At 33.4% G+C, this 17,500-nt stretch overlaps 2 protein-coding genes across 4 annotated transcripts in view; both read right to left on the bottom strand.

The window, feature by feature from the left end:
* LOC137634501 (uncharacterized) overlaps nt 1-9,504 on the bottom strand; it is an 18,120-nt gene extending 8,616 nt beyond the window's left edge. For 2 of the 3 annotated variants that reach the window (XM_068366937.1, XM_068366935.1), the window contains exons 1-2: nt 9,217-9,504; nt 4,386-4,642 (exon numbers count right to left, since the gene is read on the bottom strand). In XM_068366937.1, coding sequence (XP_068223038.1) covers nt 4,386-4,620 — 235 coding nt within the window. In that variant the 5' untranslated portion in view covers nt 4,621-4,642; nt 9,217-9,504. The remainder of the gene's footprint in view (nt 1-4,385; nt 4,643-9,216) is intronic. The other variant, XM_068366936.1, reaches the window with a different exon arrangement.
* A 6,443-nt stretch (nt 9,505-15,947) lies between these two features.
* The window catches only part of LOC137634416 (uncharacterized), a 5,978-nt gene continuing 4,425 nt past the window's right edge, over nt 15,948-17,500 (bottom strand). The window contains exon 3 of the mRNA XM_068366810.1: nt 15,948-17,500. This exon is cut by the window's right edge and continues 922 nt beyond it. The gene's annotated coding sequence lies outside the window, so the exon portion shown is untranslated.

Genomic DNA, 17,500 nt, shown 5'->3' with positions numbered 1-17,500 from the left:
GAAAAGCAATATGCGATAAGCGCAAGGGCTCCAATAGGGAAAAATAGCCCAGTGAGGAAAGGAAATAAGAAAATAGGTGGGAGATGATCAACTGAAGGGCCCTGAGAAAGACAAAAAAAAATAGCATTGAAAAATTATCATTTGAAGACATAAACCGATGTAGATAAATAGGGGCACTTTTATTTGACCCACGTTTCAGAGAATTATAATAATGCCTTCAATATTTAGTTATTATAATACCCATAGAAGGGTTACCAATACTCAATCGAGAATACTTTTCACTACTATGTAATGCATTACTTGTAAAACGCTTTCTAGATTCTTACTAAATGCTTCGAAAATGATAAGAATTTATCATTGCCTTCCATAGTTCGACGAAGGGTCCAGCATGTTTGGCAATTTGGCAGTTGATAAGATATCAGTTAGCCCACGCTTTCGGAAACACTCTTGAGATCAAGAGTTTCCAACTAGTCTTTTATACGAGTGATAAGTTATTTCTCAATTAACATGTCGCTGAAAGCTGGGGTTTCCCCCTGTTGCACATGGTTTAAAGGTCACTCATGAGTGGCAGAGGCAAGGGACAGGACAATGCCATAGAGACTGATTATATACTGTATACGTATGATCAAACCCACTCCATCAAACTAGGACTAGGGAGGGCCAGACAATGGCTGCTGAGGACTCAGCAAGTAGTCCTATAAGCTCCTTCAAACCCGTCCTCCATACTTAGCTTACAAGGATGGTTAAGTTGCAGACACTACAAGAAACTATCGAGTTTGAGCGGGACTCGAACCCCAGGCCAGTAGATCACAAGGCAGGGTTTTCCCCTTGTTGTACATGATTTAAAGGTCACTCGCGAAGATTGGTAACGTCTCTGCCTGGTATTTGCCAGTCGGCGGTTCGAGTCCCGCTCAGACTCGTTAGTGCCATTAGTGTCTGCAACCTTACCATCCTTGTGAGCTAAGGTTGGGGGGTTTGGGGGAGCCTATAGGTCTATCTGCTGAGTCATCAGCAGCCACTGCCTGGCCCTCCCTGGTCCTAGCTTGGGTGGAGAGGAGGCTTGGGCGCTGATCATATAATATATGGTCAGTCTCTAGGGCATTGTCCTGATTGCTAGGGCAATGTCACTGTCCCTTGCCTCTGCCATTCATGAGCGACCTTTAAACCTTTATATACATATGATCAGCACTCAAGACCCTTTTCCAGCTAGCTAGGATCAAGAAGGGGCAAGCAATGGCTACTGATGGCTATCCCAAACCCCCATCCTTAGCTCACAAGGATGGTGACCTTGCAGGCACTGCTAGAAACTATAGACCTTGGGGTGCTAGAATGGCCTCCCGGAGCCAAACCCCTAAATCCAGTAAAGAAGACTAGCTAAGACATATTGTTAAATAAACATGAAACTTATTCCATTTTTAGGAACTGAATGACAACAAAATTAAATGGAAAATTGGGTTTGGAGGAAAATTCTTAACTTTATCTAAGTTTTATCAATGGAGTTAAAGATAATAATCGGATCTCTCTCTTAGGTGTGGACTTATTGACAACTGTTTATATCTGATGAGTTCATTATGTTTATTCATAGTGTGGTAAACCATGACAAGTCGGTCATTGCTCCCCTTTCTGGATCTAGCGTTTACCAGGATTAACTAATTCCTTTCTTGTGGTCTCAATGATCTACTTGTAATATGTTCATTCTGCTGTCCTGAATCTACAGAGAGAGAGAGAGAGAGAGAGAGAGAGAGAGAGAGAGAGAGAGAGAGAGAGAGAGAGAGAGAGAGACTATATTTGTCTCTATTTAAGTCACGCTCGTTTGAGCTTACATTTAAATGCCTCCAGCCACCCGCTGATATACTACTGCTATAGAGTTATAGAGTCCTTTGACTGGCCAGACAGTTCTAAATTGGATCCTTCTCTCTGGTTACGGTTCATTTTTTCCTTTGCCTACACACGCACCGAATAGTCTGGCCTATTTTTTACATATTCTCCTCTGTCCCCATACACCTGACAACACTAAGATTACCAATCAATTCTTCTTCACCCAGTGACCGCTTTCCTCTTGGTAAGGGTAGAAGGGACTCTCTATCTATGGTATGCAGCTCTTCTAGGAAAAACACACTCCAGAATCAAACCATTGTTCTCTAGTCTTGGGTAGTGCCATAGCCTCTGTACCATGGTCTTCCAATGTCTTGGGTTAGAGGTCTCTTGCTCGGGCCCACTATTCTATCCAATTTCTCTTTCTCTTCTTTTAAAGTTTTTATAGTTTATATAAGGAAGATTTATTTTAATGTTTTTGTTCTTAGAATATTTTATTTTTCCTTATTTCCTTTCATGACTTGGGTATTTTCCCTGTTGGAGCCCCTGGGCTTATAGCATTCTGCTTTTCCAACTAGGGTTGTAGCTTAATAATAATAATAATAATAATAATAATAATAATAATAATAATAATAATAATAAAATGAGAAACTAGCATGGTGGATTTGCAGGAATTATATTTAGCGAGACGGCTAATTAGATATTAAAAACCAATCGCCAGTTTATTTTTTTTACTATTTTATCAAAATCCATAACCAGAATCATATGAATACCATAAGTTAGAGAAATGGCGCCATACATTCAAACTTTATAAGAAATGTTCGTTTATCCTCTCCTCAAATTTCGGTTAGACATATAGCAGTTTGAAATGCCTTACTTTATAAAAAAAAAAAAAATTCTTTTATCCTCTCCTCAAATTTCGGTTAGACATTCAGCAGTTTGAAATGCCTTATCACATTCGTTTTTTTATAGATTCATTTTAGTGCTTTCGAGCTTATCTTTAATTAAGCAGCCAGGTCTATCGCAGATTGCTTTTTATTTGTGTGATAAGTAGGCCTAAGGGTGCGCTGAAGGCGGCTTATCAGCGTTTTAGACCGAGGGGATTTACTGCACTGATAAAGAAAGGGATTAGTGAGAGCTGTTGTAGTTCAAGTTCACACGCTATCGTAGGTTTCCTCTTTGGGATTATTATTATTATTATTATTATTATTATTATTATTATTATTATTATTATTATTATTATTATTATTATGGAGTAATTATAGAATATTAAATTAGGTTTAATTTGTGGTAGGTATTTACTCAGGATTTCATGTTTTCTGATTCTAATATATTTGTTTGTTTCATCATTAAAATATGGTAATTTATTATTATTAACCAAGCTACAACCCTATTTGGAAAAGCAAGATGCCATAAGCCCAAGGGCTCCTATAGGGAACAATAGCCCAGTGAGGAAAGGAAATAAGGAAATAAATAAATGATGAGAATAAATTAACAATAAATCATTCTAAAAACAGTAACAGCGTCAAAACAGATAGTTATTTTTGCAAATATTGATGATGTTGTTTTATTATTATTATTATTGTTATTATTATTATTATTATTATTATTATTATTATTATTATTACTAGCCAAGCTACAACCCTAGTTGGAAAAGCAAGATGCCATAAGCCCAAGGGCCCCAATAGGGAACAATAGCCCAGTGAGGAAAGGAAATAAGGAAATAAATAAATGATGAGAATAAATGAACAATGAATCAATCTAAAAACAGTAACAGCGTCAAAACAGATCGAATTATTTTTGCAATTATTATTATTATTATTTTTATTATTATTATTCTATGCTTACTAGCCAAACTACAGCCCTACTTATAATAAACTAAAAGTTATTTTCCTTATGGTAATGGTAGAAAGGACTCTTTAGCTATGGTAAGCAGCTCTTCTAGGTGAAGGACACTCCAAAATCAAACCATTGGTCTCTAGTCTTGGGTAGTGCCATAGCCTCTGTACCATGGTCTTCCACTGTATTGGGGTAGAGTTCTCTTACTTGAGGGTACACTTGGGCACACTTTTCTATCTTATTTCTCTTCCTCTTGTTTTGTTAAAGTTTATAGTTATTTAGATGTTTATATTTTATTTTTTCATTGTTCCCTTTCCTCACTGGGCTGTTTTCCCCTTTGGAGCCCCTGGGCTTATATCATGCTGGTTTTCCAACTAGGGTTGTAGGTTAGCAATTGATAATGATAATATTTATTATGATGATGATGATGATAATGATAATAATAATAATTATAATACCTGTAAATATATATATATATATATATATATATATATATATATATATATATATATATATATATATATATATATATATATATATATATATATATATACTGTATATTTTACATGCGTGCTTTTTCTTTCTTTCTTTCTTTTGCAATATATTAAAAACCCAGGACACATTAATGTAATGATCATCTAAATTTCTGAATGAAACCATAAGAATATTTCCATGAAATTTTTAAAAGAGTAATATTAAAAACGAAAATATTCCGAGTCCAAATCCATTACCTTTTGTCTGATGTGCGAAGACCAACACGAAAAGGAGCGAAAGTATGACCCTGGTCACTCCGGCCAGTGGCGAGTGCGACCCCTCCTGACGGGGGTGGTGGCGGGGACGGGAACGACCTCTTGAATGGGGCTCCTCCTCCTCTCCTCTTCCTGTGGGTCGTCGCCCTTTTATCCCGGGGGACACTGGTCTTCCTTTGCACGCCATTTCCTCTTTCTCCTCTTCCGTTGTTTTCATAAGAGCGTGTGTCTAGTTGGAGCTGGGAGAGAGAGAGAGAGAGAGAGAGAGAGAGAGAGAGAGAGAGAGAGACGTACGTTAGAAATTGTATTGTAGATATGTCCACTGTCTACTCTAGACCGTGGGTGCGTCTACTGTATGTACAGATACGCAATTATTATTATTATTATTATTATTATTATTATTATTATTATTATTATTATTATTATTATTATTATCTAAACTACGGCCCTAGTTATAAAAGCAATTTGCTATAAGCCCAAGGGCTCCAACAAGGAAAAGTAGCCCAGTGAGGTAAGAAAATAAATAAATAAACAAATTTTATTATTATTATTATTATTATTATTATTATTATTAGCTAAGCTACAACCCCAGTTGGAAAATCAAGATACTATAAGCCCAAGGGCTCCAACAAGGAAAAGTAGCCCAGTTGAGGCAAGGAAATAAATAAATAAACAAATTATTATTATTATTATTATTATTATTATTATTATTATTATTATTATTATTATTATTATTATTATTATCAGCTAAGCTACAGTCCTAGTTGGAAAAGCAGGATACTATTAAGCCAAAGGGGTCTAACAGGGAAAAGTACGCCTTTTAGGTAAGGAAATACGGAATTAAATAAACTACAAGGAAAGTAATGTACAATTAATATAAAATATTTTAAGAACAGTAACAACATTAAAACAGATCTTTCATAATATAAACTATAAAGAGACCCTTATGTCAGCCTATTCAACATAAAAGAAACATTCGCTGCAAGTTTGAACATTGAAGTTCCACCGATTCAACTGCCTGATTTGGAAGATCTTTCCAAACCCAGTTCATGAATTTGTATGAGAACTATGTATACATCTTAATAACTTTGCGAGATTATTCATACTTTTACTCTTCAGTGCTTTTCATTTGTCTGTTCGATATTAAAGTTTGTTCTCTTTGCTCTTAGCGTTTTAATTCTCGATTTTCTCAGCTATCTTGAACTTAACCTTGATCTCTACATATTTCACGGCTCGATGTGAAATATTTTAACTGCTCCCAAAATGTTATACTTTTTTTCATCATTGCCAGTTTTAAAATTTCATAAGATTTATCATATTTTTGCCCTCGTAATATTGATTTTGTATCAAAACTTCAAACAATATACTTTTTTACTCGGCTATTTCGTGTCTTGCATAAAGCAAGGCATTCTTAAGGCGGGTTTACACGGCCGAACAGCTCGCCGAGCCCGGTTGTCGAACCGACTTGTCGAACGGCTCGAAGAGCTTTCAGACAGTACATCGAACCTCAGTGTGCCTCGTGCTAAAACAACGTCATGTTTCTCGACCAGGACGATTTGATAGCCATTGCTTTAGCAGTGGCACTAAGAAAGAAAAAAAAGATCAAGGTGGACGAAGGATTGGCTACTAAAAAGAGAGAAATTTTCACACACCAACTTGCTTATTGCTTTAAAATTAAGGCTTTGAAATTAGTTCTTTCAATATTTCATGCAGAGCCGCTATTCCTTTGTTTCTGGCTACTTTATTGGAATAGTCTTTTAATTTAACTTTCCATAAAGCTCTTCGAGCCGTTCTTCAAGTAGGTTCGACAACCGGGCTCGGCGAGCTGTTTGGCGGTGTAAACCCGCCTTTAGACGAACAAACGAACGAACCAGCCAGACCATTAAAATTTTAAAACGAATGAATATCGGCTACCAAAAGATATGTATTTGGACGTTTTTTCCGTATTAAAAGTTTGAGTAACAACCATCTTGTTTTTTTTTTTATATATGAATAGACCTATGTCACATTATTATTTTTTTTTACAGTTTGAATTTATTATTATTATTATTATTATTATTATTATTATTATTATTATTATTATTATTACTTGCTAAGCTACAACCTTAGTTGGGAAAGCAGTGTGCTATAAGCCCAGGGGCTCCAACAGGGGAAATAGCCCAGTGAGGAAAGGAAGTTTGTAATTAAGACGTTATTATTATTATTATTATTATTATTATTATTATTATTATTATTATTATTATTATTATTATTATTATTATTATTATTATTAAGCTACAACCCTGTTATGAAAAGCTGAATACTACAAACCAAAGGGTTCCAACAGGTTTAAACTTTATGTTGCCACCCATCATAAAATCAGAACTAGGCATAATAGTTTATAATTTGGCTATGTTTAAGAAGGAACTTCGACGTTTAATGACGTTTTTTTAAACCATCTTGATTTCTTTCATACCTAGAGCCACTAAGAATTATTATTATTATTATTATTATTATTATTATTATTATTATTATTACAAGCTAAGCTATAACCCTAGTTGGAAAAGCAGGATGATGTAAGCCCAAGGGCTCTAAAATTAAAAAATAGCCTAGTGAGGAAAGAAAACAAGAAAATAAATAAACTACAAGAGAAGAATAAAAAAATGAAAATAAAGTATTTAAAGAACAGTAACAACATTAATTAGATCCTTCACATATACAGTAAACTATAAAAACTTAAAAAAAACAAGACGAAGAGAAATAAAATGGAACAACAAGCCCAAGTGTACCCTTAAGCAAGAGAACTCTAACCCAAGACAGTGGAAGGCCATGGTACAGAAGCTATAGCACTACCCATGACTAGAGAACAATGGTTTGATTTTGGAGTGTCCTTCTCCTAGAAGAGCTGCTTACCATAGCTAAAGAATCTCTTCTACCTTTACCAAGAGGAAAGTAGAAGAGACTCTATAGATGTGTTAAGCAGCTCTTCTAGGAGAAGGCCATTCCAAAATAAAACTATTGTTCTCTAGTCTTGGGTATTGCCATAGCCTCTGTACCATGGTCTTCCACTGTCTTGGGTTAGAGTTCTCTTGCTTGAGGGTACACTTGGGCACACTATTCTATCTTATTTCTCACCCTCTTGTTTTTTAAAGTTTTCATAGTTTATATATGAAATATCTAGTTTAATGTTGTTACTGTTCTTAAAATATTTCATTTTAATTGTTCATTAGTTCTCTGGGTAGTTTATTTATTTCTTTATTTCCTTTCCTCAGAGTGCTATTTTTTTTCCCTGTTGGAGCCCTTATGCTTATAGCATCCTGTTTTTCCAACTAGGATTGTAGCTTATAATAATAATAATAATAATAATAATAATAATAATAATAATAATAATAATAATAATAATAATAATGAACAATTACATTGGGTCCTTGAGCCAAGAATTATTTATCATATATATTATTTTTTTTTCCAAGTTATGTTAAAAACAGGATGTTTCGAAGATCCAACTGAGCTTATACGTTCTGTTGTTACTCTATTTTTGACAAATTTAAAAATGTGATAAAGTATTATATCATTGTTCTATATTTATCATTTAATGATCACGTTACGGTGGCTATTATTATTATTATTATTATTATTATTATTATTATTATTATTATTATTATTATTATTATTATTATTATTATTGTTGTTGTTATTATTATTGTTATTATTATTATTCGTTGTGGGTATTATTATTATTATTATTATTATTATTATTATTATTATTATTGTTGTTGTTGTTGTTATTATTATTATTATCATTATTATTATTATTATTATTATTATTATTATTATTATTATTATTATTATTATTATTCGTTGTGGGTATTACTATTATTATTATTATTATTCGTTGCGAGAATTATTATTATTATTCGTTTTGGTTATTATTATTATTATTATTATTATTATTATTATTATTATTATTATTATTATTATTATTATTATTATTATTATCATCATCATACAATAGTTCGTTGTTACAACTGGTTTTGTCAGTCAAATAAAGGTTTAAAGGTCGCTCATGAATGGCAGAGGCAAGGGAAAGTAACATTACCCTAGAGGCTGACCACATACACATGATCAGCGCCCAAGATATGACCAGGGAGCACCAGGCAATGGCAGCTGATGACTCAGCAGGTAGATATATGGGGTCTTTCACTATCCTTAGCTCACAAGGATGGGTAGGATATGAAAGATGTGTTTTCATGTTGTTACTGCTCTTAGAATATTTTATTTTAATCGTTTATTATTTCTCTTGTTTATTTATTTCCTTATTTCCTTTCCTCACTGGGCTATTTCTCTCTGTTGGAGCCCCCTTGGGCTTATAGCATCCTGCTTTTCCAACTAGGGTTGTAGCTTAGATTGTAATAATAATAATAATAATAATAATAATAATAATAATAATAATAATAATAATAATTAGGGGGATCCTGTTGTATTTCCAAATCGTCAAAATATAGAAGAAAAAAAATTATTCGTAGAATTAAGTCAATGAAAAAAATGAGGAAAAAAGTCTTGGCTAAAGAGTTTTTTGGGGCAGTTTTTTATATGAATTCTACTTCACACTTTCCAATCTATTAACATTTTCAAGAACTTAAACCTTCACTCAAAGATATCCTTCGTATAGATACTACAGGATATCCTATTATCCTGAATAAGAAATAGGCCCACCCTTCAGTTTCTTTATTTTTTTCCATATTATGTCACCTCGTTCGATAGATCAAGACTAGATTCCTTATGAGAAACATTAACACCAATCTATAGTACAATATAATAGCTCGGAACTTACCTTAGACACGTAGACCCAAGGTTTATAGACCTTGCTTTAGACCGATGTTCTTCGCTGGTATAAGCTTTCGAAGAAGCCCAAGTTAAACGATTCCAAAACAGGTTTAGACTTCGTCTCACTGTAAGCTTTCGAAGAAGCCCAAGTTAGACCGATTCCAAAACAGGTTTAGACTTCGTCTCACTGTAAGCTTTCGAAGAAGCCCAAGTTAGACCGATTCCAAAACAGGTTTAGACTTCGTCTCGCTACAAGCTTTCGGAGAAACCCAAGTTAGACCAATTCACAAACAGGTTTAGACTTCTCGCTATAAGCTTTCGAAGAAGCCCAAAGTTAGACCGATACCCAAGCAGGTTTAGACTTCTTCGCGCTACAAGCTTTCGAAGAAACCCAAGTTAGACCGATTCCAAAACAGGTTTAGACTTCTCGCTATAATCTTTCGGAGAAGCCCAAGTTAGACCGATACCCAAGCAGGTTTAGACTCCCTCTTGCCACAGCCTTTCTCAACTGCTCTCTCCTGCAGTATGGTGTTTTTGGTGCTCGTGGGACTTTCAGAAAGATAAGGAGGCGATAAGATAAAGTATGAGAACGACGCCTATAACATTACGCCTAAGGTTTTCCTCTCTTGTTATTATTAGTGTTATTATTACCAGCCGAACTACAAGCTTAGTTGGTGAAGCAAGATGCTCAATTGCTCCTATATGGGAAACCAGCATAATTAGGAAAGGAAAAAGAGAAATAATTAACTATATATGATAAGTAATGAAAAGAATATAAGAAAATTTAAGATCAGTAACAATGGTTGAGTAATCATATATGAACGATAAAATGTAACATGTCAACCTATTCAATAGAGAAATATCTGTTTTGACGCTGTTACTGTTTTTAGAATGATATATTGTAATTTCTTCTCATCATTTATTAATTTCCTTATTTCCTTTCCTCACTGGGCTATTTTTCCCTGTTGGAGCCCTTGGGCTTATAGCATCTTGCTTTTCCAACTAGGGTTGTAGCTTGGCTAGTAATAATAATAATAATAATAATGATAATAATAATAATATGGGTTGTGGTGGCTTGGTGATTGCCAGACTGGAATTAGTCCCACTCAGACTCATTAGTTCCTTAGGTCGCTGCAACCTCACCATCCTTGTGAGCTAAGAATGGAGGGGGGGGGGGAGCCTAGAGGTCTATCTGCTTAGTCATCAGCAGCCATTGCCTGGCCCTCCTTTGTCCTAGCATTGGTGGAGAGGAGGCTTTGGCGTTGATCATAAGTAATATGTCAGTCTCTAGGGCATTGTCCTGCTTGATAGGGCAGTGTCATTGTCCCTTGCCTCTGCCATTCATGACTGACGTTTAAACAAGTTTGAACTAAAGTTCCATCGATTCAACCGCCAAATTAGGGAGATCATTACACAGTCTGGTCACGGCTGGAATAAAACTTTTATAATACTGTATAGTATTTAGGTTTATGACTGAGAAGGCAACACTTACATTTAACTATAACTAGTCAATTTTTTTTTTAGTGAGGCAGATTTGCACCGACTTGCAGGGGTGCCCTTTTAGCTCGGGAATAGTTTCCTAATAGCTGATTGGTCAGAAGTATTCTTATCCGAATACTTTCTACCAATCAGCTATCAGGAAACTTTCCGAGCTAAAAGGGCACCGCTGCGAGTCGGTGCAAATGCACCTCACTAAAAAAAAATTTACTATAGTACTTCGTATAAAAGGGTACATTCTCGGAAGATCTGAATGCAAAGGACTGTCAGAATTATGAAAAATCTTATGCAACATTCACAAAGAACTGACTGAACGATGGTGCCTGAGAATAACACCGAGATTATGAAGAAGATATTTAAAAGACTGCAAGTTTTTGTCCAACAAATTAAGATATATCAGCAGCTGAAGACCAGACAGGAGAACAATAGCATACTCGAAACAAATCAGATTGAAAAGAATTAAAGCATTTCCTCATGATAGTTTCATCACCAAAAATCTTAGAAGACTTCCTCATTAAGCCAATTTTAGTACAATTGAAGAAGAAATAGACCGAATATGTTTCTCAAAAGGAAATTTGCAGTACAGAATCACACCTAGAGTTTTAAATGATTTATTAAAGAAATATTATCAATGCAAATAGCTGGATGTTGAGGAGCCACTGTCTTGACCTTCTTTCAAATATATTTTGAGTTTTGTTGGAATTCAACTTCATGCCTCATAATCTGCACCATAAACAATTTTTAGCTAGATCTCTGTAAAGGGAATCAGCCATCATAGGTGTACATTCAGGAGATGGAATTTATGCAAAGACAGTAGCATCATCTGCATATGCAACAAGATTGTTTTCCAGGCCAAATCACGTATCATGCGTATTATTATTATTATTATTATTATTATTATTATTACTTGTTAAGCTATAACCATAGTTGGAAAAGGGGAAGCTATAAGCCTAAGGGCTCTACTAGGGAAAATAGCAAAATAAAGGTAATGGAACAAGAACAAATACCCCGAGAAATATCAGATATTACATTCTTATATTTTCTTTGGTTTCCATCAGCAACTACTGTTATCAAGTTATGACTTGAAAATTCCATAATGGGACAAAGAAAAGACCCACCTACTCCCAATTGTTTAAATTTGAAAACAGGAGCTTCAGGATTAACACGGTCTAAGGCAGCATTAGAATTAAGGCCACTCATACTTGTTTAAATTTGAAAACAAGGGCTTCATGATAAACACGGTCTAAGGCAGCATTAGAATTAAGGCCACTTGAATACTTATTTAAGTTTGAAACAGAGCTTCATGATTAACTCGGTCTAAGGCAGTATTAGAAGTAAGGCCACTCGTTCGAACTTACCTCAAGTTATACCTATTCAGACGTTTTGTCAAGACGTTCAAAAACTTTGGATAGTCTTAAGTTATGGAAATTGGGCGGTAATTACTAGGCCTAGAGCTACCACAAATATTTGCCTAATGGAGTTGAGAGTTCTTATGGTTGAGGGTACACACAGGCGCACTATTCCATGTTTCCTTTCTCTCCTCACTGGGCTATTTTCCCTGTAGGAGCCCCCGTGCTTATAGCATCATGCTTTTTCTAACTTGAGTTGTAGCTTAGCTAATGATAATGATAGCAATAACACCAATTCTTCAGCAAGTGAAAAAAAAAAACTGTTCTTGCTAACTTTCGAAAAATAATAGAAATCAGCTGCCTTAATAATAATAATAATAATAATAATAATAATAATAATAATAATAATAATAATAATAATAATAAAAATAATAATAATAATACAAAGGAAAAAATACCAGTTTGGTCTACACCTCCATAAACATCAATGTTCAGCAAATAAGGGTTTTAATTTCACGGGACCGAAGAGCTAAACTTGTCAGTTTAGCCTCAGGAAAACAGGAATGAGGAAGATCGAGTTTCTCATTACTGTGCTTGCTGTCAAACACATCAGCCAAATGAGCTTGTCTTTTACAGTGGCATTGTTCTTCGTTAATTAAATAACTCCACAAACTCCTAATCTCTCTCTCTCTCTCTCTCTCTCTCTCTCTCTCTCTCTCTCTCGAGGGAACCCTCATTCATGGAATGTGGCATTTTTCATTGTGTAATAGATTATAACTTATTAAAGTTTTTCCCTAGTTTCTTTGAGGGCACAAATACTCTCTCTCTCTCTCTCTCTCTCTCTCTCTCTCTCTCTCTCTCTCTCTCTCTCTCTCTCTCTCTCTCTCTCTCTCTCTCTCTCTCTCTCATATATATATATATATATATATATATATATATATATATATATATATATATATATATATATATATATATATATATATATCATTAGCCGTAGCTAGTCCACCCCAGGACAAAGGCCTCAGACATGACCTTCCACTCGTGTCTGTTTATGGTCTTTCTATTCTATTCTACACCCGCACATTTTCTTAGCTCGTCATTACATCGTATTCTCTTCCTTCCCCTGCTTAGATTGTAATCCCTAAGGACGCATTATTCTATTCTTTGAGTCCAACCACTATTTGTCATTCTCATCATATGTCCTGCCCATGTCCATTTCTTTTTCTTGCTTATTATTGTTATCCTGTACTTTAGTTTGCTCTCGTATCCATGTTGCTCTTTTTCTGTCTCTTAGTGTTATTCCCATCATTACTCTTTCCATAGCTCTTTGAGTTGTAAATAGCTTATGTTCTAAGGCTTTAGTAAGGCTCTAAGTTCCTGATACATGATTTAATACTGGTAGGACCATCTCATTAAATACTTGTCTTTTTAGAGGAAGTGGCAATTTAATTTTCATAATTTCAATTTGTTTACCAAATGCTCTCCATTCCAAGCTTGTCCTTATTTTAATTTTGGTCTCATGTCACTTCCACACACACACACACGCACACACACACACACACACACACACACACATATATATATATATATATATATATATATATATATATATATATATATATATATATATATGATATATTGTATCTGAGCATCACATGTTTCTGTGAGTTTTTTTCATGTATGCTCAGACACATACAAACACATTATATATATATATATATATATATATATATATATATATATATATATATATATATATATATATATATATATATATATATATATATATATATATATATATGTATATATATATAAATAATATGTATAATATATATATATATATATATATATATATATATATATATATATATATATATATATATATATATATATATATATAAATGTGCGTATACATATGCACTTATTTTTATATATGTTCAATGTATTACTTCTATAATCAGCATCTTGCTTTTCCCACTTGGGTTGTAGCTTGGATAATAATAATAATAATAATAATAATAATAATAATAATAATAATAATAATAATCAACATGCCGCCAGTGAGAGAAAGCATTTGCCACGTAATATCAAGCGCGTTACGAGCAACTGATTGCTTGAATATTTATGCATTAGCTCAATCAAATTCGATATAGTTAATCAGATGAACAACACACCGAGATATGCATTTAGACATCCGGCTGCGTCGTCTTGATTTTGTTCAACTCTGGTAATGAACAGTACTCTCTCTCTCTCTCTCTCTCTCTCTCTCTCTCTCTCTCTCTCTCTCTCTCTCTCTCTCTCTCATTATTACTTTTATTAATCCACGGTGTTCTAGAAGTTTTATTCCAGATGAAACAAGGTTGTGGAATGAACTTCCTATTCGGAAGTTCAAACTTTTAGCGAATGGTTTTATGTTGAACAGACTGACATAAGTTTCTCTTCATGGTATATATAGGAAATATCTATTTTAATGTTGTTACTGTTCTTGAAATATTTTATTTTAATTGTTCATTACTTCTGTTGTAGTTTATTTATTTTTTTTATTCAATTTCATCATCATCATTATCACCATCATTTCCTCCTACGCCTATTGACGCAAAGGGCCTCGGTTAAATTTCGTTAGTCGTCTCTATCTTGAGCTTCAACTCAATAATTCTCCCATTCTTCATCTCTTACTTCGCGCTTCATAGTCCTCAGCCATGTAGGCCTGGGTCTTTCAACTCTTCTAGTGCCTTGTGGAGCCCAGCTAAATGTTTGGTGAACTAATCTCACTTTGGGAGTGCGAAGAGAATGCTCAGACCATCTCCATCTACCCCTCACCATTATCTCATTCATATATGGCACTCGAGTCATCTCTCTTATAGTTTCATTTCTAATCCTGTCTTCCCATTTAGTTTCCTCGCTGGGTTAATTTTCCTGTTGGAGCCCTTGGGGTTATAGCAGCCTGCTTTTCCAACTAGGGTTGTAGCTTAGCTAGTAATGATAATAATAATGATAATAATGATAATAATAATATCATCCTCATCATCATCATCATTGTTATTATTATTATTATTATTATTATTATTATTATTATTATTATTATTATTATTATTATTATTATTATTATTATTATCGGTAGGAAAAACAAACGTCATAATTCTTTGACGAATTTCTCTTTTTATTATACATAGAATAACACAGATATTTTCACATAAAATAAGAAATACACTTCTAAATAATATACTGTTAAAAATGTTTGGTATATAGTAATAATATTGGTGAAAAAAAAACATGTATGGTTCATGATTACAATTATACATTTACAGGGAATATGTACATTATCATTGTACATTATCATTGTACATTTGATTTTCAACAATGTACCTTTTCATACAGTTTTTTTTAAACTATAATTAGTTGACATTAGTGTTAAGTACCATCGAAATTAAACCATTTTTAACTAAGATGTTATACGTCATCAGGTTAAATTGCATTTTTTGGTTATTATATATTAGTGGGATGTGTTTCAGGATATATATGTATATATATGTAGTTATATATATATATATATATATATATATATATATATATATATATATATATATATATATATTTATATATATATACATACAGTATATATATATATATATATATATATATATATATATATATGTGTGTGTGTGTGTGTGTGTGTGTACTATACACATGTATGTATATTATTAAACATGTGTGCATATATGTATATATATATATATATATATATATATATATATATATATATATATATATATATATATATATACATACATATATATATTTGGATATATATATATATATATATATATATATATATATATATATATATATATATATATATATATATATATATATATATATATATAAAGTACAGTATCTCTACAGGAACTCAACTTATACTTCTGCCGTGAAAATCTCATTTGGCCATGAATATGTTTCTTATTAACCAAAGCAGGTGACGGTATGTAAACACTTGACATATATTAATCACATCTACTGAATGAAACGTTTGAAACACCGAGATCTATTTCAGGAAAAGTTATTTGGGTTATTTACGAGTAATACGTGACGTCATAATATACAGTTAATGACACAGTAAATTAACTAACACTTGGATGCTGGATTTCATGATTTTCCATTTTAATTTAATCCAGTATCTTCCACGTTCTGGAAAAAAACATTTTGTGAGATTCTGGACTGGGTATGAAAATGTTTCCTTGAAATAATAAAAACGTCTAAGGTACTGTATAAACAACGAAAATAAAGATACAGATGCTGGTAATAGTATGTACAGTTTACTAGACTGAAATTGGAAAAAAAAAAATGTTCCAGAACTAATTCTCTGGAAATACTTTAATTTTAAGGACTTTCAAGTGGGATGCGATCAAGCAATGTTTATATTTAAGATACACTTTTTTTGTCTTCTGCTTTTATAAGTTTCCAGACGGGGTTGCTGTTTCCAAACAAACGTTTTTACTCGCATCGTCTCAATGTTAAAAACGTCCCTCTAAAAGGGATTGCTTTGAAACATTTTCCGGGGATAAAGGTACAGTTGAAAACGTCTCTCTAAAAGGTATTGCTTTGAAGCTTTTCCTGGAAAAAGGTACAGTTGAAAACGTCTGTCTATAAGGGATTGCTTTGAAGCTTTTCCGGGAAAAAAAGGTACAGTTGAAAACGTCCCTCTTAAAAGGATTGCTTTGAAACTTTTCCTGGAAAAAGGTACAGTTGAAAACGTCCGTCTAAAAGAGATTGCTTTGAAACTTTTTCCGGGATAATGGTACAGTTGAAAACGTCCCTCTAAAAGGGATTGCTTTGAAGCTTTTCCGGGAAAAAAGGTACAGTTGAAAACGTCCGTCTAAAAGGGATTGCTTTGAAATATTTTTCCGGGATAAAGGTACAGTTGAAAACGTCCTTCTAAAAGGGATTGCTTTGAAACTTATTCTGGGATAAAGGTACACTTGAAAACATCCCTCTAAAAGGGATTGCTTTGAAACTTTTTCTGGGATAAAGGTACAGTTGAAAACGCCCCTCTAAAAGGGATTGTCTTGAAACCTTTCTAAGAAAAGCGTACAGTTGAAAACATCCTTGTAAAAGGGATTGCGTTGAAACCTTTCCAGGAAAAAGGTACAGTTAAAATGTTTTGTCGAAACCCTTCCAGGAAAAAGGTACAGTTGAAAACATCCCTCTAAAAATAGGTTTGAAGATCTTCCCTGTAAGGGGTACAGTTGAAAACTACACGGGACCTATTCTAAGCATTCAACTGACAGATATTCTTTCAATATCACAACTGTGTTGCAATTTTTTATATTCATTGCTGATTCCTGAAACGTTAATTGGTAATGTACAAATATTCCAGTTAAAAAAAGAATTCGACCGTGTTCATAACTGGATAAAATTGTATCTTGCTTCACAACGTAGCTTATATTC

This window comes from Palaemon carinicauda, chromosome 44, assembly GCF_036898095.1.
Source record: "Palaemon carinicauda isolate YSFRI2023 chromosome 44, ASM3689809v2, whole genome shotgun sequence".
In the NCBI taxonomy this organism is placed as follows: domain Eukaryota; kingdom Metazoa; phylum Arthropoda; class Malacostraca; order Decapoda; family Palaemonidae; genus Palaemon; species Palaemon carinicauda.
This window is presented reverse-complemented; position numbering and strand designations above follow the sequence as displayed.